We start from the raw sequence: 23,384 nt of genomic DNA, 5'->3' as shown, positions 1-23,384 counted from the left end.
GATCACTACACGCTGCTCGGCGTGTCAAGGGATAGCTCTTGTGAGTCGCCCGTCGCTTGCATCCCTGTCGATGAGTTGTGTTGCAGCGAAAGAGATTCAAGACATGTTCAAGAGACTAGCCAGGCAGTTCCACCCTGATCGCAATGTCGGCGATCCGACAGCAAATCAGAAGTTCTTTGCCATCAACCAGGCGCATCAGGTCTTGACTGACCCCGACAAGCGCGCGGAGTACGACAAGAAGGTGCGGCAAGTTACATGCGAGCCACTCACGTTGACTCGTCCAGCAGCTGCGACAGAGGGACAAGCACAAGAGGTCGAACACGCCAACCAAGTCGTCCTCCCTCAAGGAATCCAGTGAGTTCACTCGATCGCTGAGCGCGGGGGACGCACCGAGCATGCGCGGAGGGTCATGGCACTCGAGCCATTGAAGTCTGATGAGCAGCTGGTACGGCAGGGACAGAAAGATCTTGTATGTATGTATAGCACAAGTCAAGGCAGAGCTGAGAGCTGCAAGAGTAATACAAACAGCTAAGGTAGGAGAAGAAGTGTTGGTGAGATAGCAATAACCCATAAAAACAATATGAGACACCCCGACAGTCACGTCAATCAGACAACTTCTGCGTTCATCGCATGTAAGCCGCCACGTTGTAGTAGAGAGAAGCGTTAGGCGAGACGGTCGGCGTGTAGCTCATCCTCCCTCCGTAAGCTTCGAGCAGGTTCGCCCAGTAGCAGATTATCCGCTGCGGAGTCAGCCGCGTCCTCACGAACTCAAGCGCATTCTGCACGATCCTCCTGACCTCCTCGTCGTGCTCGATGGCCCACTCGACCATCTCCACCAGGTCTGACAGGTCCTCGCTGAGGGGGATGAAGTGAACGAAGGGCTGGAGCTCAAACTCCCAGAACTCGCGGAGGGAAGCCTCCTGCTTGAAGACGGCTGCCCCGCTGGAGAGCAGCGAGCGGAACCTGTTGCTCCAGTGGTTGTGGGGGCCGTGAGTGCAGATGACATACTTGAACTTGAATTGCTCGTTGTGATCAGTCTTGATCCCCTTCCCTCCTTCCCGCACCTGCGCTAGCACCTCCTCCACCCCCTCCCACGTCTCATTCAACGCTGGCCCGACCACTCGGAGGGCTTTGGCATCGATCAGATCCGGAAACTGCCTGCCGAGCTTCACGAGCTCCCCTCGTGCGCTCATGTGCCAGGAGGACACCGTTCCCCTCCACCACAGCTTAGGGACCCGCTCCTCCCACTTGAGCACGTTGCCTTGAATGTACTTGGACCAGTCTTGGGGAGGTTTGTACCAGTCGTGCGGCACGACGTTGTCAGGGTTCCAATAGCGAAAGAAGAGGTCGGGGATGACGATGTCCATATGCGCACTGCTGATGGTCATAGAGAGAGAAGCATGGTTCTCCCCCTTCAGTACCTGTGGCAGCTCCTCGGAAACGCAAAGGTCGACATCCGGGAGCCTGAAGTCTTGAAGGACGTCCAGAACCATCTCAGCCAGGCAGGAGGTATACCACTTGTCGTCTTCGGGCAACTTGATTCCCATCCGATCCACCTGAGGTTGTTCAATGTAGAGCTCATTGTTGATGACCTTCAGCCTCTGCCAGCAAAGTTTGTTCGGGCTGTTCAGGATGTTGATTACGTTCTGTTCGCTTATCCTCGCTCCTCTCCTCGTCCAAGGAAGAAAGCTGGCCTCGAGCACAGGCTCAGACGCCTCACAGTATCCTTCTTCAACGGCCTCCCTCCACGATCTCGGAGCATTCTTGCTCCACATGCCCGAAGGAACTCCCCCGGCATGCGTAATGTCAAGGTGGATCTTCTGATCGCGGTCTGTCCGGGAGATACCGAACATGAACAGGCCCCCGACCTTGCAGTACTGTGACTCGAGCGCACACCGAGTGGTGATCACGTACTCCTCTCTGTCTGCGCTGACTTTGATCATAGCAGCGCTCACGATCTCGTCATACGGCAACCTTGCTGTTGCTGAGAACTCGTTCAGAGCGAACGCAGCCAGCGACTGGACATGCTCGTCGTTGGGCTCTAGGACCTTCAAGGTCTGACCCATCCTCAGTCGCGCAGCGACATACATAGGAGCATCCTTGACCTTGAGCACCTGGATGGAGGCGTCTCGTGTGAAAGTCTCGTTCTTGTCCAGCGCGTCCAAGTCCTTCAAAACAGCTCGGAGCCTCAGCGTGCCGTGGAAGTTGATGTTCATCCCCGCACTTCTGCGCGCAGGGAAAGGAGCCCGCACATGATCCATGTATCCTGTCTTCTCCCACTCGCCATCGTTCCATGCCGTCTGCATCTCCAACTTGAATGTGTGCGAAGATCGCTCGTGAGGAATGTCGGTGACGAGGAAGTGGATCTGGTACCAGGTGTTTTTCCCGTCGATGAGGTAAACTCGGGCTCCGAGATGCTCGAACTCTATGGAGATACTCTGAACACAAGAAGCAGAGAGAGAGAAGACGAGGAGGAGTATGATGCTCTTGGAAAGTGACATTTCAGAGCCGATGTCGATCGAATTTACATCAGGGCAGGCGGCGGTCCTCCACTCTTGATATCACATCGATCCAGCAGCTGTTCTCAACACCTGACAGCATGTTGTTAGTCTCCACGTGTAGCTAAATCGCATCCAAAGCCACATCTCTGCCTCTCGATTGTCACTCGGGCCGTCCTGCTTTATTCTTCCCTCCCCAGCTGACCTCGAACTCAACCATGCCTGTCGCCTTCCTCTGCTGTTTTCTCTCCGCTCCTCTCCCTCTCTGTATCGTCTCCGGAAATTCCCATTTCCACGTTTCATCCTCCTCCCCCTCCCCTCTCCTCCTCCTCCTCCTCCTCCTCCTCCTCCTCCTCCTCCTCCTCCTCCTCCTCCTCCCATGTTTCCTCGTTCCTCGAGTAGTCGAACAATTTCAATACGACCATCGGAGCAGTCCTCGGCCAACCCTACCCACCACAATCAAACATCACCCCCTTTCTTTGCTGAAAGTACCCGTCTTTTTCATTACTCTTGCAGTCTCCATCAGTACCCCTACCCCTAGTTGAAGAGCCCGGAAGCCATGGCGGGATGCAACGAAGACGGGGCGACGACAATGGCGACGGTGATGGAGCAGCATAGCGCTGATATGGCACCCGCAAGCAACATGTGTTGCATTGTTGAGCAGCTGTCTGTGCTTCGACTTTTCGGATCATGTTTGTTCTTGTACCAGTGCTCTTCTGCCCATTTCCTACCCCCAACCTTGCGGTACCATGTTTGACGCCGAAGATTGTGACAGGAGTGCGGAGGAGCTATGAGCAGCAGCATCAGACGTCCTTGAGCGCTTACACAGGAAGACCTGCTCTGAACCTCCGACCCATCCCCTTGCCGCCTCTTTGACGGATTTAGCATGGTTCGGTTGACCTCTAAAAACACCCCCTGCTCAGACGACGAAGACGACGACGACGGCTTCACACCCACATGTCTGAGGCCCTCGGGATCAAATCAATCCGAGCAGAACAGCACGTCTTCGCAGCAGAACAGACAAAGAAGGTTTTCCACGAATCTCTATGCAAAGAAGAAGCAACTGGATATGATTTACGGTGATTCCTCCACCCTCCTGCCTGCCTGCCTGCCTGCCTGCCTGCCTGCCTGCCTGCCTGCCTGCCTGCCTGCGAGTTGTATTATCATCGGGTCTCACAGTCGTGGTTGTGCAGGCATTCATGCTTTCTTAGCAGCCGTGACAGGAGCAATTGCGATTGTCCACCCACAGGTGAGAAAGCGCTTGCCAGGGACATTCCGAATTCACATCTCTGTTTCCGTGCACTTGTTTCAAAACTTTGGTTGACTGACGTGATCTACTTGTAGTTGTACGAGATCTTTATGAATCTCAAAGGCGAGGAGCAAGGGTGCAGGATAATGGCAGAGCAAGCCAACACCATCATTCGTTTGTATGGAGCGCTCATCTTCTCCCAGAGTTGGCTGGTCTGACTCAGCTGTCCCTGTTATCCTTGTTGTTCTCCCCTTTCTCTTCACCCCGTCCTGGTCTGACTCAGCTGTCCCTGTTATCCTAGTTGTTCTGCCCTTTCTCTTCACCCCGTCTGCTTCTTGTTGCTCAGTGTATCTTGCTGATCCTCTTGTTTAAGTGAGAATCATCTCGCAGGTGTGGAAGACAAGAGAGGTCCCGGATCCGTTCGTAAGGAAGATTTTTGCTCAGGGATATTTATTATGTTTCAGCACATCAACTCTTGTCTTGGGGTCAGTTTGGAATTTTCTTGACATGCCATGATGTTGTTCATGCAACAACTGATTGTACCTGTACCGCACAGGTACAAACAGATCTTCTCTTCTGAATGGGCTGGTTACAACTGGGTGTGAATTGTTGCTCTTCAAAGGCTGATCACACTGACATCCTCCCGCCCAGCCCGTCATCGGAATGTTCTTCCTCTTCTCCGCTATCTACGCTTGGTTCCTCCTTACCAAGAAGCTGCCGGAGTTCGAGCACTCCGAGGCAGCAACTGTTTGACTTCATGGTGACAATGAAGGGATGAAACTGTCTAGTCCTTCAACTCCTGGTTCATCAACTTCGACTCCACAACTCCTGCTTCCCCCAGAGGCCAGATCTGACGCGAGCAAGTCAGACTAGAACGGCAGGGAGACCCGACGTGCCTTGTAGAACACCTTCCCCCGGATGAGAGCGAGAGGAACAGGACCGTAGTGTCTCGAGTCGGTCGAGTTGGGAAGGTTGTCTCCTTGCAGCCACACATGTCCATCTGGAACCTGTACAACACCATGAGGGTTGATATCCGGCCTCTTCTCACCTTCCCTCCTCTCCTCCTCCCCCTTGCCTTCTCCCCCGCCCTCGTTCCCAACATGCTGCAGTTGTACATGCTGCCGTTGCTGCTGTTGTACATGCTGCCGATCTACACGCTACCCTCCTATACGCTGCCCCCCTACATGCTGCCCTCCTGCCTTCCCCTGTTGCTCACCAGGAAGTTCCGTGCACTCTGGAAGGGATGCTGTGGGGCCACTCGGACGATCTCACCAGGCTGCCATGAAAGTGAGCACGTCTCTGCCTGCTCCTCCTCCTTCCTCACCATCCCGCAGATTCGTTTGCACACTGTCTGCTTGGGGTTTGTCGGGGACTTGGCGACAACGACATCTCCATTCACAAGCTTCTGCCTCCGCGTGGTCCAGAACTCCACCAGGACGACATCACCCTCCAGGTTGAAGGTAGGGATCATGGAGGGCCCGATACAGATGGTAACGTCAAGGATGTGCTCATGGAAGCAGTGGAGGAGGCAGCCAAACTGCAGCAGCCCCGTCGCCTGTCCCAGCACCTCCCGCATGGCGGCGCTCACCCTCCCTGCCATGCGGCTTCGCCTTGAGGCCTGTTGCTGGTCAGCAAGTTCGCCCAGGTGAAAACGAGGGAGACATCAACGTCTACTTAGAACTCCGACCTACTTGGTTACTCCAGTGACCTTTCCGGAGTCCCTGGCCGGCGCCGGGCCCAACTTGGGGCCGGGGGCCGGCGGGACCGGCGCCCGGCGGGGCGCGGCCAGTCCGCGGCAGGCCGGGCTCAGGCGCTTGCCGCACTGTGCGCCGGGCCGTAGCGCCCGACGGCCGCGATGGGACTCCAGTGCAGCCCGTGCCGCCCGTAATCCTGGCATTGATCATTCTGGGGTGGCGATTTACTCAAAGTTCACCCAAGTTGAATCATAAACTGACCACACTGCCGCACTGAGTGCGAAACGACTCTAATCCTCATGTCGAAACCTTTCCACGTTCTTCGAGAGAAGTACACTGTACCGGTTCATATCTCGTATCTCGCTCCTGTCGTACGCCTTGCCGACCTTGTCCAGCATCGCCTTTGCCGCGTCGTACTGACCCCAGAAGATTGCTCCTGCATACCGAGTGAGATAGAGCTACAGGTATCTACGTAGACATACGTTGAATGCAGGAGTGGTTGAACTTATTTTTGAGGGTTGGGTCCGCTCCATACTCCATGAGCTCCTTCACCAGTCGTGTCCTCCCCTTCACCCCTGCCATGTGGAGAGGAGTAGCCTCGGTCTCGTCCAGTGCGTTTGGATCCGCCCCGAGCTCCAACAGCGCCTGTGGAAACTCAGCCAGGCACTAGCGCGCAGCAAAATCACCATCGCAGCCTCCTCCTTCCCCTCGTAACATGCCACATGCAGTGGAGTGCGAAGGTGGTCTCCGTGGGGACATCCAGGAAACACTCTCGTACTCAAGTTTGCGCCTGCCGCCACGAGCTCTCGGATGCTGCGAGGAGTCAGTCAGGAACGCGCAATGGGGGAGACAATGCAGAATTGTGAAGGAGAAGACCTTGCGGGGTTGTTGGCCAGACTTGCAGTCTGGAGCCCGAAGTCAATGATGGCTTGTCTTGGTTGAAAGCGATCCTTGTACTGCATCTCGATTGCACTGCAAGGGATTTAGATGCACAAGAGCAATCCTCTCACTCACCTTGGTACGGTAACGATTTCTTCCATCTCATCGACTCTCGTTCCAAGAGGAGGAATGATCTGCTTCCCCAGCCCTCCATCATTGTGCTGCGTATCCCAGAAGAACTTGTTGGTGTACGAGCTGAGATTCAACCGTTCCAGGATCTCCAGATCTTCTGCAGAGAGCTGGTACAATCGCTTGTCTGAGAAGGATATGTTCTCCCTTGCGTTGGGATACAACTGGTTGAGCAGGATCCAGGCTTGGCTCTCTGCCTTTGAAATGCTTCCAGCATCAACTTCTGCATCTGTTGTCTTAAGGTTTTGAGGTCGGACCAAGATCGTCCTCCCTGTATCGATCATCTGCACTTGGTACCGCTCCATCGATCGTCCCACCATCGCTACCAACTTCCCGTTGTACTCGGGCCTCTGTTCGAGGTTGACAAGCTGCATGATAGTTCCCGGTTGGATGAGAGGAAGCGACTCATCTTTCAGAACCCATCCCTGATTTTTACTCATCCCCGCAGATTTGTTCAGGAGATCTTCACGCTCCGCATCGAGCCGCTTTTTCCAGCGGCTGAAAGTTTTGATGGGAGGAGAAGCAAACAAAGAGTTGAGGAACTCTTCTTCTCCGATGTCGATCACATCTGCTCTCTTCACTAGCTTCACATCGCAATCGAACGCCACGTGAAAGGGCTCATCAGCAAAGATGTCTTCCTCGACTGTAATGTTTAGAATTCTCTTCTCAGGAATCCACAGTGCGCGTTTGAGCTTTCCATAGGGCGAACATCGCAGGGGCAAGATCGTTCGATTTTCAGGGCCAGTGTAGTTGTAGCAGAAGACTAGGAGCAAAGTCAGCAGCAGGACAAGAGAAAAGGTTACCCACTGATGATATGCTCGCCTACTGCAATGTCACGGTTTGCAACGAATTCAATGCCGGAAATCTCCTCCGAGGGTCTTCCGGTGGGGTCGAGCAGCTCCTTACATCTCTCCTCAGCCGCTTGCTTCCAGAAGGACACGACTCTGCATGCCAACATTCAGTTCTCTCTCCCACAACACAGGCTCACCCACTCGTTCCCTGATAGGCGAATCTTTCCCCTGCATTGTGGACCCACGGTCCCGTTCGCAAGGCACCTCGGCTCTGCAAAACAGAATGCCGCAAATCCCAGCTTGTCTTCACTCGCAAACCGCATCTTTCTCCGGCGCAGCAACTTCAGCTCTTCGTCTGTAACTTCCATCCTCCCATCCAAGCGCATATAGATGTCACCAAGGTGGACGAACTCCCTTCTTCCTATGGCATTTGCTTTTGCCAACTCGTTGTTCGCTATCCGGACAGAAGTCAAGTTAAGGTAGTAGTCATCATCTTTTTCGTCCAGCTCCTCGTCATCCCCATGCTCATCGTCTGCCCTCAGCTCCAGCATTCTTGCAATGTCTTCCATGATTCGTTGTCTCTCAGTTTGCATCTGCCCCTCTGTAAGTTGCCCTTGAGCATAGAGCTCATCTATCTCATTCAAGCGCTTGATGATTTCTTCTTGACTCACAGTCTCTCCCCCTCCTCTCAGTCTCCCGGATTGAGATTGGATACCGCAAGGGTATCGAGAGGGAACGGGAGACGAAGGGGAAGGATGGAAGGAGAGGAGGGGCGAGGATGGGGAGGAAGAGAGAAAATAGCGGGAAGAGGATGAAGAGGAGGAAGAGGAGGAAGAGGAGGAGGAAGCAAAGAGAGGAAGGGAGGGTGAGGATGGGGACTGGAAGGACGACAGGCAGAGGAAGAGGATCATAGCGGCACGCATGATGCTCTGGGATCCGCCCATGACTTTGTGGACGAACTTTGAAAAGTTTGTATCGCACAGAGTTTGAAACGTAAAGTTTCAAACTTTTTCAAGTTTTCTGATTGTCCTCGTACTGATTTTAACTTAACTTTGAGTAAAGCACTCTTATAAGTGCAGTATGCGACTTGTTGACGAGTGAGGTACGGTCAGATGCTCATTGGTTGTCATTCTCTGTTCTACTCACAGGCGGAAAATTTAGGGAAGCGGCTGAAGGGACCAAGGAAGGAGGAGGAGGAGGGGAGGAGAAGGAGGAGGAGGAGGGGGAGGGGAGGAGAAGGAGGAGGAGGAGGAGGAGGAGGAGGAGGAGGAGGAGCTTGATCTTAAGGGGCAGAAGCTAGCAGGATACGAGGAGATTGAATGGCAGGAGCTGCAAAAGCTCAGGAGCAGAACGTTGAGGAGAAAAGCCCGGCCTGAGTAACCTCAGGGACCGTCGGATGACAGTGATGGGCCGGAGCAGAGGCTTCTGACTCAGACGTTCCTCTTCTTGAGGCGGATCATCAGGCCGTTCTTGCTGTGGATGGTTGCGCCAGTGGACATGCCCACCTCCTCTGGAGACCCTGTACGACCTCGAGGTCAGCAGCTGAGAGGAGACGAGAAGGGAAAGGAGCAGCGAGAAGCAAGAGGGAGGGGGGGCTCGGAGATGTAGGAAGCAGGGGGGAAGAAAGCACCAGCAAGCTCGATGTCGAAGCGCTGGAAGAGCTTGGAGAGGATGACTACAGCTTCCTGCATCGCAAACTGATCGCCAACGCACTTGCGCTGTCCTCCTCCGAAGGGGATGTAGCCATAGTTGGCGTCGTTCTCGTTGGGATAGAGCCCCATATCTTTCCTGGGGGTGTATCCTGCCCAGCTGCTATGACCGTTGGTAGCGGGCTGAGGGCGCAACCAGCGGGAGGGGTCGAAGGAGTCAGGGTTGTCCCATAGCTTCGGGTTCCTGTGAAGGTTCCAGACCTGCAAACACAGTCACCGTCCTCCTCCTCTCGTTACCTCTCTGCTCCCTCCTCCTCTCTGCTTCCTCTCCCCTTCCTCCCTTCTCCTCTCCGTCATCTTCTCTGCAGATCTTGCTTCCTTGACTTCCTCCTCCTCTTACCGAGATGAAGATATTGGCTCCAGGGGAGATGGAGACGCCGGATGGCTGCATGTCGCTGCTCGCCTGGTCCTCGTGACTTCCGCTGTGAGCGACAGGAAGTTTCGTCTCCTTGAGAGCTCGTCGGAGGAGAATAGGAGGCTGAAGTACACATCAGCTACCTCCCTTCTCTCCATCCCTCCCCTCCTCCCCCTTCCTTATCCCTTCCTCTCCATCCCTTTCCTCCTCTCGCCCCCTTCCTCCCCCCTATACCCTTCTCTCCTCTCATCCCCGCCCACTCCGTCAGTTCTTCCTTCTTCCATCCTCACCTGGGGGTACAGGCGGAGGCCCTCGGCGAGGACGAGCCGCGTGTACTCGAGCTTCTTGATATCATCCATGGTCGGATTGCGACCCCCTAGGACGCGATCGACCTCCTCCTGCACCTTCCGCATCTCCGCTGGATTCTGAGAGGGATGAGCGACTGAGTTCGGGATGCGCGTCAGCTGACCTGGGCGAGCTCGAAGGCAGTCCAGGTGAGGAGGGAGCCTGTGGTCTCGTGCCCGGCGACGAGGAGAGTCATGAGATCGTCCCTGAGCTGTTGCAAGGGGTGAGAACGGCGACGTCGCTCATCAGCCGCACCTGCTTGTCGTTACAGTCACCTCCTCGCAGGTCGACGAGGAAGCGGAGGAGCGAAGGATCCTAGGAGACTGTCAGTCCTGCATGCGATGCAAGTTCCGGACAAGAGAGAAAGTTCAAGGAAGACGCGGGGGGAAGCGGGAGGGGGGGGAGAGAGAGAGGAGAGAGGAGGGAAGGAGAGCAAGTAGCCTCAAGAGAAGAGATGGGGCAACACGTGGGGAGAGAGAAGGAGCAGCGTCCACGTATCGGATCATGCTGAAGCACCTGGATACTCTTGTAGTCTCTTCTCTCAAGAGCCTCGAGATCATCTTCGTTCTTCAGCGATTTTGCTTTCTGGATGATTGTGTCCAGCGTGTCATTCAACACCTACAAGATGTCAGCATCGCCCCTCCTCTCCTCCTGCCTTACGTCCTGCGCCCCCTCCTCTCCTCTCCTCTCCTCTCCTCTCTCCTCTCCTCTCCTCTCCTCTCCTTCCCTCCCTCCTCATCCTACTGTATCTTACCTCCAGGTGAGCCGCAAACTCCCGCTGACGAGGAACAACTGAGAACTTGCCCTGACCAAGGAAGGGAACGTTCCAGTAGGGAAGGAGGAAAGTCGATCTGTGCTCCGCTTCCTTGAGGCATGCGTACGCTGCCTGAAAACAAAAGGTCATACAGAGATCGGGAGAAAGATGACAAGACTGGAAGAGGAATTGAGGAGGAAAGGGAGAGAGTAGCATCTGCGGAGGGGGAGGAGTAGGGATGAAGGAGGGGGAGAAGGCGGAGGGGACGAGAGCGGAGCTGAGAGCGCATCGAGGGGGGAACGAACTTACCTTGATCACCGGGGACTCACGGGTGACAGAGCCAAACTCGTAGTTAAAAACAGCTTTGCCGATGATATCGAGAGAGACTGAGTTGAACATTCCTTCCATATCCACCAGATTCCCGGCATCTGCCTCTCCCTCAAGCTTGTCGATCATAATCGAGGCGCATTCATTGAAGGTCATCGTCATCCTTTCTAACCAGCGCATGTGGAAACCAGGCTGAAGAAGATGTCATGAATGCCAGCAGAACAGGAAAGTAGACACGATGAAGAGAACACGACCGAAGAATTCAATGGGATGATTTGTGATGAAGACCATGAATATGAATATGAGTATGATGATGACGACGAGGAAAATGCCGATGATACGGATGTTCGGATTGCAGGCGATATAGAAATCGAGCAGCACCACAACATCTGCGTCACCTGGATCACGGGGCGTCGCTGCCTCCAGGTCTCGGGGTCTGCGGGAATGAGACCTTTTCCAAGGATGGGCTCTAGAATCTCAGATAGCAGACCCTGTCCATGCGTCAGCAGCTGGCAGACTACCCCGAGCTTCGAGACCTTGTCAAAGTCGTTGGGACTCTCTTTCAGAACGTGCTTGATCGCGTGTGGGTCAGAGAGCACGTAGAAGGTTGCTTGTGGCACAGGAGCGAAGGAAAGCTTGTAAACTCCTCCATACTGCCAGACAAAGTGAGATGACGTAAGAATGCAGCATGAGGAGCAGCTATCGAGATGGCAAGGGAGGGAGGGAGGGAGGGAGGGAGGGAGGGAGGGAGGGAGGGAGGGAGGAAAGTGAGGACTTCCGTGGTTTGTCGCAGAAACAGGGAGTAAGAGGAACACGGCGGTTCACAGGATAAAGAACTGGGGAGAGAAAGGGCGAGGGAGAGAGGAGAAGGGAGCATGCTGAGTAGAGGGATGCAGCATCTGAGGCAAGTCGTCCAAACCTCGCGGAAGTACTTGTTGAGCGGCATGAACATGGGACGATCGCCGATGAGATCGTTGATGTGTCCCACCGCCAAGACAGCCTTGTCGTTTGGCCACAGAAACTTTCCCCCGATCTTCGATCAGGCAGTCAGCACACATTGATCAAATGAGAGGGGTTGGGAAGAAGCACCTGGAACAGCCCGGTGAGAAAGTTGTCCATCATGTCCGGATCCTTGATCTCCTGTGACTTCACAGCTGATGTGCCTGTGTGGAACATCTTTGGGCTCAGCAAGGGAGGAAGCTGGTGGGCGTGATGGCCATGGTCGTGACCCTTGGCTGCTCCATGCAGCGACTGCTTCGTCTCTTCATCGGACGAGAGCGTTTGTCGCATAGACAAGATGCTCGCCCTCCGTGGTGTTCGCACTACATCAGCTTGCAAGGTCAGGTATCTAGCAGGCGACGACAAGGCAAGTGAACTGTAGGCCGTGACCTCCAGGAGACCTGAAGCACAAGTCAGTCAAGTTTGATGCTAGCTCGATTAAAAATAGAAATATCACAACATGCACAAGCGATTTATTTACAATCAATGTCCAAAGCAGACAAACAGTAGGTCACGAGTAATCTCATCGCAATAGACAAAATGTTTGAAACCACACGAATCTTACCGCATGCGACAAGCAGAACAACTTGAAGTGTGCGAGCAGAATCCATCGGTACGAATTGATGAAGCAAGGTGGTCGACTGGTTCAAGACTCTTCCTCCGACTGATCCTCCTTCCTCGCTTCTTGTTCTCCTTCCTCGCTTCGTTGCTCGTTTCCTCTGACCCTCAACAGCTCCTTATCTTATGCTTCTGTTGCTTCTTTCTTCTTGCCTGTCCTCACCTCCCTGCCATACTTCCCGCGGCCGCGAAAATCCGACTCCATCACCCCCTACCCTTCTATATCTATAGCACCCTCCTACCCCCTACCCCTGTATTATGCTCTACTACCCTGGACCGCTCCCAGCAAATCCTGTGATTTCGGTTCTGTTGTGCTACCCCTACCCTTTCCTTTACATTACCCCCAATCTACATAAAGGGACGATTACCCCTACCCCTTGCTTATGCCAGCACCTACCCCCTTATGGCCTGTCTATCACCCCGATTTTTCTACAACCCCTACCCCCCCGGATCGCCCCCCTCCTCTCTTGTTTTCCCCCATTGACCCCTTTTAAAAAGTATTTTTTAATTCCTCCAACCGTCGCGAAAACAGAAGGTTTACGACTCAATTGCAATTAATCATTTTTAAAAACACAATTGGGACGAAGAGAGATGGTTTCATGGTGTTACGAGAAATAAAACAAATCGTTTCATTCTATTACATTGAAAATAAATCTTTTCGAATCAGCAACTTCTTCTCAACGCTGAGGATGCACCCCTTTGAGAGTGATCCAGTAGTTCGCTGCCCACTTCGTTCCGTTGTGAACGTCGCACCCGCCATGCCAGGAGGCGACATCGAGTCCTCCGCTTCTCTGTGGGACATGTCAGGCACATGCTGGCAGGCTGTGGGTCGAACCTGTCCATCGGCCAGCAGCGAGTAGAAAATGATTGCCTTGCCTCGCTTCGGAGGGACGCGCAGCCCGCGATTGCAGTCGGAGTAGTCGGTGATGGGCCGAGGATCACCTTCTTGCACTGTGAGCTGTGACAGCAGAGGAAGAGCAGGAAAAGAAGCGGATTTCGTCTCGTGGGAGGAGGGAGGAGGGGGGGAGCTTGGGGTACCGAAGGACTTGATTCAGGGTGGTGGAGAGGGGAGTTCGGAACAGGGAAAGCAGAGTGGTTGGGGAAGTGAGGTCGGAGAGCAGGCGTAAAAGATAGTTTGCCTGTCATGGGGAAGCATGTCTCGCCACCACGCTCAACATCGGTTAAGTAGAAGAAGGCAGTAATGAATCGGTTCCTGTCCACATAAACATAAATAGTTCTTCACGGTCAATAAGACATCCATGCCGACCTGCCGTCTCCTTGTAGAAAGCCGCGATGCAGCACAGGGTCGAAGTAGTCACTGTAGAAAATGTGAGGGCCGGCTTTCAAACTCAGGCATCTATGTACTGGTGAATGTGATAGTGCTGGTTCACTTCGTATCGAAGAACCTGCCAGGCTGTTACGCTACTTCCACCCCTCTTGTCGATTGCCTGTAAATCCTCGACCACGACATGCTCGTGCTTTCGAAAATCAATGCCAACAAGGCTCGAAACTCTGTCGTACAGCTTATTGGCAAGGGTGTGCGAGTGGGGTGGAAGCCAAGCTGTGCTGGAGGTCCGCGAGCTCTCCTGCATCACGAGATCTTCAGTTCTTGCCCACACTGCCACTTCCATGCACCTGAAGCGACACCGCTGAGTCACCTTCTGCGCTTACTGTGCTCCGAGACATCAACGGCTTCGCCGACGAGATGAGTTCGTGACATTCCTCGGGAGTGAGGAAATCTTCTACTTCGAGGACCCGCGGGGAGATACTCCTCACCTTGAGTAAGGTGACGAGTCGCTCAACTGCCTTAAACCTCTCACGATTTACCTTTGCGATGGAATTCCTGTTGGCCGATGGCAGCGGGATGTCGAAGGTATCACCGACCTCGCAAGTCGGGAACACGAACAGCTCGTCTCCAGACAGCACCCTACGGCACTTGTCACTCAGTGAAACATGCCATGGCTTCTTTACCAAACATTGGTTGGAAGATACTCATTGATCAGAGTAACTCCGTTCCCTTGCTTCACTTCCCTCACCTTTTCGCCCTTGAGAGCCGCCGCAGCCGCTGTCAGTATGCGAGAGTACGCTTGTTCGGGCGACAAACTGCAATCTTGCTGGAATGATGCGAATGGCTTGCATGAGCCGACGTGATGCATGTCAACAGTCGGTGAGCATCTCGCTCTCGCAACTGCAGGCTGAGACGATGGTTGTGCTCTATGTTCCGTATTCAGACTTGTCTTCTGAGGTATCCAGTGCCACATCATCGATGCCAGGAAGACAACCGTTGCTGTCAAGACTGCACATCGCACCCACAAATCCCTGGTGTTGGTAGACTTGGATAATCTCCTGCAATCAATCAGTCTCCACTTGCTCGTTCCCCTCAATCCAGCTGACCTGAAAAGGGCAATGCATGAATTGTAAGTCGAAAAGAGTCGCTTGCTCTCTTTGTTCTTCATTGTAACCAGGGAAGGGAGGGAAAGGACCTCAGACGAACTTCGATATATTTCTGTCCATGACAATAGCCACTGGCACAGACATCCATTCAAAGCCAGAGGATGAGGTCAGAGACAAGGGATGGAAACCTGTACATCACAATCAGTCTCCATTTATCCGGGCATGCACTCTGTGACAGCTGGACTAGCATTGCTTCAAGCAATCTTGAGTTCTGCCTCACTGACTGCCATTCTTCCCCGGCTTCCTCTCTCTCACTCGTCCCATCAAATGTGGACCCCATCACAGTAGGCAAATCCGGGAAAACATTCGGCGAGCTTGAATGATGGCTGACCGGCCCCCCCCGGCAGGCCGGCGGGCCGGGCCGCGCCGCCAGCTCAGTGCCGTACGCCGGGGCCGACCGTGAGTGCCAGGGCGCGGCGCCGCCGGCTTCTAAGTTGCGGCCGGGACTGAGCCTCGGAGCGCGGCCCACCGTGACAGCACTGCACACTGTGACACTTGAAACATGATTCGGACTTGCCAAAAGTTGAAGAATTGAACTGCATCCGCTGCCGGGCCCCGGCGGCGGATCCGCCGTACTATACGGTCACGGTCGCCTGCCAACATTGCCGCGGGGCGGGCCCCAGGGCCCGGGCCGGCCGGGCGGCGAGATCGCGGCGGGATGATGCCGCTGTGCACTGCAGTACGGTACGGCCCGGTCGCGCGGCCACTCTAACAAACTTGTCTACTACTCACTGAGTAGGCGCGCCGCTAGGCCGGCGGCACCGTCAGGCTGGCCGCGGCGATTCAGAACTGAGTTCAGTGACTTCACCCGGTTCAACCGGGTTGCCAACGCGCCGCCGCGGGGGGCGGAGTCACCGAGTCCGGCGACGGCGACCGTACACTGTCACTGAGGCAGTGACGGTGCCACGGTGATACGGGGCGGTCACCGTCGAGTACGGTAGCCCGGCCGCCTAGTAGAGCGACTCAGGCCCGGGCTTCGCGGCACCGTGGCTGAGGACCGGCGTGAGACTAGCGGCGTCACAAGTTACAGTACCGTACTCTTCAAGCAGTAATACTTGCGGCACTGTCGGAAACCGTCACGGCACGGTGGCAAAGGCGCGGCCCAGGATCAGATGCCCCGGGCCCGGCCGGCGCTCACTGGCAGCCGCCCACTGAGGTTGGCCCGGCAATGACCGAAGTATCCGGCCAGTACGTAGGTGAAACAAAATCAGTTCGACATCAAGCTCGAGGGATCGTGATCGATAAGACGAGGTATGGATATTTCGTACCTATAAACAGAATATATTCATTTATATAACTGTACCATTTTTATTTAACATTATTATTATACTTATAATCGTAATATGTTGTACAGAATTGTTTATTAACTAAATGGTTCTAGCTCCAAATAACATACCACCCACCTATCACAACCAGTTCGATCCCTATTGTTGGGTTAACATTGGACCCACGGGGTCTACCTCGGACCCACCTGAATAGACCTTATTGCACTACAAGTACCCGGGTCGTATTAAAACCAGATGAATGTACCCGTACTGATCCCACCCTACCCCCTATTGACTAGACCAGCATCCCCCAATCCTGGAGATTGCTAGCCGCTAGTGAAGGGGAGAGCAGGGAGCAAGCGCGTGATCGTGATGCCTTCAACCCTCCCCGTGCTGTCCAGTATCCCTCACTCTCCTCACTCCCCTCACTCTTCTCACTCTCCTCTCTCCACCTCTCTCCACCTCTCTCCACCTCTCTCCACCTCTCTCCACCTCTCTCCACCTCTCTCCACCTCTCTCCACCTCTCTCCACCTCTCTCCACCTCTCTCCACCTCTCTCCACCTCTCTCCACCTCTCTCCACCTCTCTCCACCTCTCTCCACCTCTCTCCACCTCTCTCCACCTCTCTCCACCTCTCTCCACCTCTCTCCACCTCTCTCCACCTCTCTCCACCTCTCTCCACCGCTTACATTTTGCTTGATTGTTTCCCCATCTTTCTCTGTCATTTCTTCCTCCTTTCATCCTACACTCAGTCCCTCCATCCCTCGTCCATCATGTTTCTTCCTCATCACTGGCCATCTTTCCATTACTTGACGTCCTCCCTGCTCAGAATTTTGATGTATTAACCCATTTTTGACCATAACCATGTTGGTGACTGTCTATAGCTCTCCCTGGCATCATTGCAACTATTGAGGTAGTTACATTCAAACCATAGCTAGCTCCTCACACTGAATGCTGTTGAATCTTCGGACTGAACCTCGACCTTCATACCCAACACGCTGCATACTAGCCACTATTTCAATTTCTTTCCTTCCTGTGAAGTGTGACATTCATCTCGCTTTGTTGCTACCGTCTCAAACATCTGAAAAGCAAGAACAGACCGGAATCCGCAGGCTGCGTTGAATAATGATCGTTCATTTGCAATGCGAGTCTGATATCATCTATCACATCTAACTTTTTTTCCCATTTCTCAGAGCCTCGCCAACTTGTCGCAATGAGTTTGATTTCCAACAAGACAGTTGTGGTGTTCGCGACATGAAAAATCTAAGCATGCCACGGTTTTTGTACTGCGTTCTCAAGTATTTTTCCGTTGTCATCTTCTTGGTCTCGTGTAGTGCTGAAGGACAAGTGGATTGGAAGGTGAAACCACAATCTCCGGCATTGAGAGCAAGCGTGGAAGCCGTCAAATCGAAGGAGTTTCCCAATGCCAAGTCTTCGCTCCGAGACAGTGACCTGATCCTAGAGAAGATCAAAGCGCTGGAGAGCACCATTTCTCAGCTGCAAAAGAACATCTCCACCAGCAACAGCATTCCAGCTTTCCAGTCGGGCGATGTCTCATGGATTCTCACCTCCTCCGCCTTGGTCTTCATGATGACGATTCCCGGCCTCGCCATGTTCTACGGAGGCTTAGTTCGCGTTCAGAATGTCCTTTCGACCGTGATGCAAAGCTTCAGCATTGCGTGCCTGATAACGATCCTGTGGGTTCTCTTTGGATACAGCCTTGCTTTTGACACTGGAGGGAAAGTTTTTGGAAGCCACCAGAAGTTTTGGCTGCAAAAGGTGAAGCTAACGGGGTTCCATCCCCTCTTCCCGTCTATCCCCGAGCCTCTCTTCGTAGTCTACTCGCTCACCTTTGCGATCATCACCCCGGCGCTCATAAGCGGAGCATTTGCAGACAGAATGAGGTTCGGGCCAATGCTCGTCTTCATCGGACTGTGGCACCTGCTGGTCTACTGTCCTATCGCACACTCTACCTGGATGACGGATGGCTTCTTGCACAGTGCAGGCGTCATGGACTTTGCAGGAGGGAATGTGGTACACGTGGCTGCCGGGTGTGCAGGGCTGATGTCTAGCATTGTGGTGGGGAAACGAGCAGGGTACGGCAGGGAGGTGTTTAGCCACCACAACATATTGATCTCAGGTGAGTTTGACACATGGTGGGGAGGAGGGAAAAATGATATGCTCGCCGTGCTTCTTCAGTGTTGGGGGCGTCGCTGCTCTGGGTGGGATGGTGCGGATTCAACGGAGGATCGGCGTTGGGCGAACGATACCCCGGGCAACCTACCGGAGTTACCAGGTATGCGAGTTTAGAAGAGAAATAGGGAGAAAGGTTAGAAGAGGAATAGGGGAAAAGGGGAGGAGGGGAAGGAGGGGAATCTGACTTGAGAGGTCAGCGGACTGGCAGCAACGTCTGTCTTGAACACAAACCTGGCGGCAGGTGAAAGGATTGCAACAGTTGGACATGCATGTTGAGATACTGAAATGATCCTTGACAGCTACGGCATCACTCACGTGGATGTGCACAGAGTGGATGATCCGCAAGGTGAGGAGTCGACGTGGCAGGTCTTCTCCTCGTCGCTACAATCTCACTCCTGTCGGCAGCGACCGAGTGTCTTGGGCATCATCAGCGGCATGTTCTCTGGCTTGGTGACCATCACAGCCGGAGCAGGCTACGTCAATGTCACGGGCGCGTTCTGCATGGGTTTTCTAGCTGGGCCCGTCTGCTACTTTGCGGCTCAGCTGAAACATCGCTTCGGCTATGACGATGCGCTCGACGCCTTCGGCATCCATGCGCCTGGAGGAGCCTTGGGAGGAATCTTGACCGGCTTCTTCGCGACTGAGGTGAGCCCGGGTGGGTGGGACAGCTGAAGTTGAAGACTCGTGCCAGGAGATCACCGGGAAGGGATCTGGCAAGAACGGGGCCTTCTACGGGAACCCGAAGCAGATCTACCTGCAGATGTACGGAGTCGCCTTTTCTGCCATCTGGTCCCTCATTGTCTCCTACATCCTCCTCAAGGTCTCCGTCCCTTCCGCTCGCTGCTCTTGACCTTCTTCTCCAGCTGGTCGACATGACGCTCGGGCTGCGAGTTGGTGAGAGTTGGCAGGCGCAACATCACGCCAGTGCTGACGGGGTTGCAGCCATTGAAGACGAGCTGAGCGGCCTCGACATGGTCTGCCATGGCGAGAGCTTGGTTCCCTTCCACCTCGACCCTGACGGTGAGAGCTGGAGGGCTGACAAGCTCGAGCGCTCACGGGGCTGCAGGAAACATAAACCGCTCGTCCTTGGAGCTGCCTCGCTCCTGCTCCCTGGAAGCGGATGTGGAAAGCTCACCGAGCAAGGTGGGGAAGTAAAGCAAGAATTCATGACTGACTGAAGCAGCAGGGAGAGGGCAATGGTTTCATCTGACTGCAAAGAACAAGAGGCGTGTACATTATTGGAGCGATCAAGAATGTTGTTTAACGTAAGCAAATTTCTCTGAACTTGAAGGCCCTTCACTCGTTCCTTTCCTGGATCATGCGCACTCTGCAGTCTTCAATGCTTCTGTGCAGAGTCGAGAAGCAGCGAGGAGAAGCATGGGACCTTGCGGCTGCCTCAGCCTCTTTCTCCCTCCCCTCCCGCCTCTCACCTGGTCCGCTCCTGGTACTTCCTCCGACGGGGAGAAGAGGATGGGGCGACGGACATCTAATCGCACTCAGCAATTGCCCATCAAACCACTTTCCCCTCACCTGCGCTGGGAGACACCAGCGGTCTCTTCCTCGATCCCTTCGCCTGAGCTCGCTGCGAGGAGGTCAGTGCGGGTGTGCAGAGGTGTAGGAGGAGGAGGAGGATAACAGCTTACGCTCGAGGGACTCTCGGCCACAGGAGAACGAAAGAAGGTGGAAGGGGAGAAGAGGCCGCCGGCCTCGAACAGGTCATGCCTCCCTCGCTTCACGCTGGGAGGCAAGGTCAGGAGATCAGTCAGGAGAGGAGACAGCAGAACCTTGAGAGAAAGCCAGCGCCGGGATGGAGAGAGGAACACTTCGGGGTGTGCGTGGTGAGGTTCTCGAGGTCGCTGCTGTCCTTCTCTGCCGAGGGAGGGAAGATTTGACCTGAAAAGACATCAGCTGAACCAGCAGGTGGAAGTTTCGACTCACGAGGTCGACAGTCAGCAGAAGGAGACTCAGCAGAAGTCGGCGAGTGAATGGAGCTTGTCTCGTTCTTAATGAAGATGGTGGGTTGGTCTGACATGACGGTGTCGTCCAGCGCAGAGGAGGAACTGCTTCTGTGCTCTTCCGGCGAGAAGAGAATTTTCGCAGGGTTCGGAGTGGAGCCTAAGATGCTCCCAAGCGTCTCGACCTGGTTGATGTCAAGGCAGAGCAGGAAAGAGAGGTCTTCCTCTCACCTCGCTGTCTTCCAGCTTCCGCCGCTTCGATCGCACAGAAGACGCATTGAGCACGGCGATAGGACGGCAAGTTGTCGTGAGCTTGGAGGAAACATTCGACTCCTGAAAAGAAATCAATTATCGACAAGGGAGAGAGGCAGCGGGAGACCTTGAGGTCCTTGGAGTTCGAGTTGGGGGGGTTGATCCTGTTGTTGGCTACTGGCAAATTCTTCTCCTCAATTCTCTTGTCTTCCTTCTTCACTTTGCTGCAAGTGTCTGCAAGGCCATCAACCCAGCTGCCTTGCATATGCAAGAAGAGATAAACCTGCAGGTTTCGGAGGATCTTTCTTGGCAAACTCTTCCGCGGCCATGAATCTCTTTCCTGCGACGAGATGAGTGAAAGCTCGGCATCTAATCACTCACTCATCGATGAATTCCATCTGTTCTTGATCGCGTTGTCGGTCCTCCCGGGCAGACGCTTGGAGATTTCCACCCAAGCACTTCCCAGCTGAGACTCTCGTAAGGAAGAGCAGCAAGTAGGGCAGAGCACCTCAGCATGGGCTTGCATCAGAATACGGTCTTCCTCCTCCGTCCAACTTTCCTTCTTAATGGCTGGGTCCAATTGGTTGTGCCATCGCTCTCTGCATTGCTTCCCGTTCCGCCCAGGAAGGTTCGAAGCGATGGACGCCCACCTGATCCGCTGATCAGGAGGGGACAGGCAGAGGCGAAGAGAATAACCTTGTGGGCCCATAGAGCTCGACCAGGCGGATAACAGTTTCGTCCTCTTCTTTGGTCCACATTCCCTTGGGAGCAGATCTTTGCGCTGCCTTGACGGTCTTGGAGTTGTTGTTCTTGTTCGTTGCTTGAGTGTCAGTGTGATACATGCGGGAATAAAAGCCCGATGAAGAAAGGGAAGAACTCATTCAAAAAACACGAAGCTAAAAGTGCGCGTCAGTTCTCTCAAACAGAAGTCTTCTTTCATCACTTACAAATTTCATACAAATTGTGTCTTTCTGATTTCGGGTAGTTCCAAATACAAACTTAAATCTGATGTCACCTGCGACATGTTAGATACCCTGTAATTGTGTTGCTTTCCTGGTTGAAAACGCATCATTTCTTTCAAGCAGTTTCTGAGAGATGATCAAATTTCGTAATTAACCTGCATATCTATTGATGAATATACTATTATTGAAACAAAATTTTCTGAAATCATGAACAACAACAGCTCTTTGGCATCTATTCTTCACAAATGGCTCATATTTTTTCTGATGAATCATGCCTTGTCGGTTCATATCAAAACCCCAAAAGAACAACAGTTGCATTAGAGTGTCCATTGCGTATCTTCTGAGATAATTGAAGTCAACCATGTTAGTTCATAGATTCTCTGGTTTCTCGTGTTCTTCTTGCCCCCATCTTCTACTCTCGCCGCTGCCTGTTCACATTGCTCTTTGCCTTGTGCTTGGCTACATTTGGAATTTTCAAATTCTCAACACGCCACCGTTACACATAGTAACCGCTTGAACCACCCACCCCCTGGGCACTGCCCGCGAGCCAAGCGGCGAATACCATCCCGGATCGGGCCGGCACCGGCCGGGCCGGGCCGGGCTTCCAACTGGCAAGTTCACAGTGCCGCTGTGCGAGTCAAGTGACTCGGCCGGGCGGCCGCCGCCGGGGGGCGCTCGGATGGACTACCGCACTGCGGCATGATGCCTCACTGTCAGTGGCTCGGATTACCGCACTTTCCACAGTCATCAGTGTCGGACTATAAGCGGCAATGCGACCGACGGTCAGAATTGGCTTAGGGGAGACTAACGCAGACCAAATTCAATTTCATTCTGGTACTAATTTTAAGTCAACTCGTGCTCGAGGTCGAAAAAGCAAATTGAAATCAAACTAAAAGTTCATTATATTTGAATTTCAAACGATGCGTTTGCAATTTCCGAATTTCGTCGCCCCTCCCTGCCATGGAAGGCGGGACGGGCATGTCGCTGGTGGATAACATACCCATCAATGATGGGTCGGATGATTATGAATTTACCTGCAGTGATGGAGAAGAAACCATTTCCGAATCGTCCAGTGACGAAACTGAGACCTTAGGTCCACCGCAGAAGAAGAGACATCTTCGGAAAGGGAACAGGATCGGCAACTGGACGAAGAGGAATATGAGCAGGAAGAGGCTTGATTGGTACGAGTTTCAAAGAACTTTCAGTGACTATCAATTTCGTATATTCTATCGAATGTCTCGCACTGCATTCTAACATCTTTTGTCTCTCATTCGTAATGATATTACTGGCAAAGAGGAACATGGAAGGAGGGGCAGTCCATATGGGTGTATCACGGCGGAGTTGAAACTGTCCATGATAATCAGATGGCTGGCAGGTGGCTCATATTTAAAGATTCATCACTTCCATTGAGTCTCTGATTGTGCGCAAGAATGAAGTACTTGTGGCCATCTCGAATTGTGACCGTCCCTTGCGCATCAGATATCCTGATTTGAAGGACACGAATGCTTTGCAAAGCATCGCCACAGGCTTCAAGATGAAATATTCTCGTGGCGTTTTTGATAGATGCATCGGTGCCATTGATGGAGTACTGATTAAACTGCATTGTATCAAAGGAATGGAGTCGTACAGAGCTGCACGTTATTTCACTCGCAAGGGATACTATGCATTGAGAACCGTCGATTCCTTTGGTATGGTATACACAACCCGGTTAGTACACATGATAGCCTTGCTTTCTGCAAAGGAAAACTGGAGGATCTCAACCTCCTCCGTCCTTCTGTGCGTCGGTAGCTAGCGCCTTGGCAGCATCTTCTTGTAACGCGAAGAAAATGAGGGTAAAATTGGATATTGGATGTTATATTGAGCTCTCAGAATACAAATATTTATGTTTCAAAC

The 23,384-nt window shown here is 53.4% G+C and overlaps 8 protein-coding genes across 8 annotated transcripts; 2 read left to right on the top strand and 6 right to left on the bottom strand.

Moving 5' to 3' along the window:
* On the top strand, positions 1–238 carry GUITHDRAFT_43357 (hypothetical protein; the record flags this gene model as incomplete). The annotated part of the gene is made up of 2 exons (XM_005827842.1): positions 1–40; positions 87–238. Coding segments are annotated over 2 exons (192 nt in total), but the record flags the coding sequence as incomplete, so codon positions are not given.
* Positions 239–677: 439 nt separating this feature from the next.
* Positions 678–941, bottom strand: GUITHDRAFT_54660 (hypothetical protein; the record flags this gene model as incomplete). Its single annotated transcript, XM_005827841.1, has 1 exon — positions 678–941. A coding segment is annotated over one exon (264 nt), but the record flags the coding sequence as incomplete, so codon positions are not given.
* Positions 942–4,343: 3,402 nt separating this feature from the next.
* Positions 4,344–5,323, bottom strand: GUITHDRAFT_88558 (hypothetical protein; the record flags this gene model as incomplete). The annotated part of the gene is made up of 3 exons (XM_005827840.1): positions 4,344–4,597; positions 4,644–4,805; positions 5,072–5,323. The coding sequence occupies 3 exons, from the start codon at positions 5,321–5,323 to the stop codon at positions 4,532–4,534; spliced, it is 480 nt and encodes a 159-aa protein (XP_005827897.1). The 3' UTR covers positions 4,344–4,531.
* A 3,407-nt stretch (positions 5,324–8,730) lies between these two features.
* Positions 8,731–11,796, bottom strand: GUITHDRAFT_88554 (cytochrome P450; the record flags this gene model as incomplete). The annotated part of the gene is made up of 12 exons (XM_005827839.1): positions 11,710–11,796; positions 11,327–11,443; positions 11,189–11,281; positions 10,773–10,982; positions 10,464–10,595; positions 10,226–10,327; positions 9,965–10,024; positions 9,834–9,920; positions 9,655–9,789; positions 9,350–9,487; positions 8,931–9,210; positions 8,731–8,819 (listed from the first exon to the last, which is right to left on the bottom strand). The coding sequence occupies exons 1-12, from the start codon at positions 11,740–11,742 to the stop codon at positions 8,731–8,733; spliced, it is 1,476 nt and encodes a 491-aa protein (XP_005827896.1). The 5' UTR covers positions 11,743–11,796.
* A 1,288-nt stretch (positions 11,797–13,084) lies between these two features.
* GUITHDRAFT_112917 (hypothetical protein) lies at positions 13,085–14,863 on the bottom strand (the record flags this gene model as incomplete). Its single annotated transcript, XM_005827838.1, has 8 exons — positions 13,085–13,198; positions 13,243–13,349; positions 13,574–13,620; positions 13,675–13,725; positions 13,773–13,993; positions 14,043–14,183; positions 14,235–14,334; positions 14,379–14,863. 8 exons carry the CDS (start codon positions 14,861–14,863, stop codon positions 13,085–13,087), a joined length of 1,266 nt encoding a protein of 421 aa, XP_005827895.1.
* A 2,532-nt stretch (positions 14,864–17,395) lies between these two features.
* GUITHDRAFT_112916 (ammonium transporter) lies at positions 17,396–19,532 on the top strand (the record flags this gene model as incomplete). Its single annotated transcript, XM_005827947.1, has 10 exons — positions 17,396–18,266; positions 18,326–18,422; positions 18,520–18,563; positions 18,622–18,668; positions 18,728–18,967; positions 19,014–19,142; positions 19,186–19,216; positions 19,265–19,342; positions 19,389–19,465; positions 19,509–19,532. The coding sequence occupies 10 exons, from the start codon at positions 17,396–17,398 to the stop codon at positions 19,530–19,532; spliced, it is 1,638 nt and encodes a 545-aa protein (XP_005828004.1).
* A 1,370-nt stretch (positions 19,533–20,902) lies between these two features.
* Positions 20,903–21,287, bottom strand: GUITHDRAFT_158254 (hypothetical protein; the record flags this gene model as incomplete). Its single annotated transcript, XM_005827837.1, has 3 exons — positions 20,903–20,995; positions 21,038–21,179; positions 21,226–21,287. 3 exons carry the CDS (start codon positions 21,285–21,287, stop codon positions 20,903–20,905), a joined length of 297 nt encoding a protein of 98 aa, XP_005827894.1.
* Positions 21,288–22,301: 1,014 nt separating this feature from the next.
* Positions 22,302–23,310, bottom strand: GUITHDRAFT_153953 (hypothetical protein). The gene is made up of 2 exons (XM_005827836.1): positions 22,526–23,310; positions 22,302–22,475 (listed from the first exon to the last, which is right to left on the bottom strand). Exon 1 carries the CDS (start codon positions 23,067–23,069, stop codon positions 22,878–22,880), a length of 192 nt encoding a protein of 63 aa, XP_005827893.1. The 5' UTR covers positions 23,070–23,310; the 3' UTR covers positions 22,302–22,475; positions 22,526–22,877.
* Between the last annotated feature and the right edge of the window lie 74 nt (positions 23,311–23,384).

This window comes from Guillardia theta (genome assembly GCF_000315625.1).
Source record: "Guillardia theta CCMP2712 unplaced genomic scaffold GUITHscaffold_63, whole genome shotgun sequence".
NCBI classification, from domain to species: Eukaryota; class Cryptophyceae; order Pyrenomonadales; family Geminigeraceae; genus Guillardia; species Guillardia theta.
This window is presented reverse-complemented; position numbering and strand designations above follow the sequence as displayed.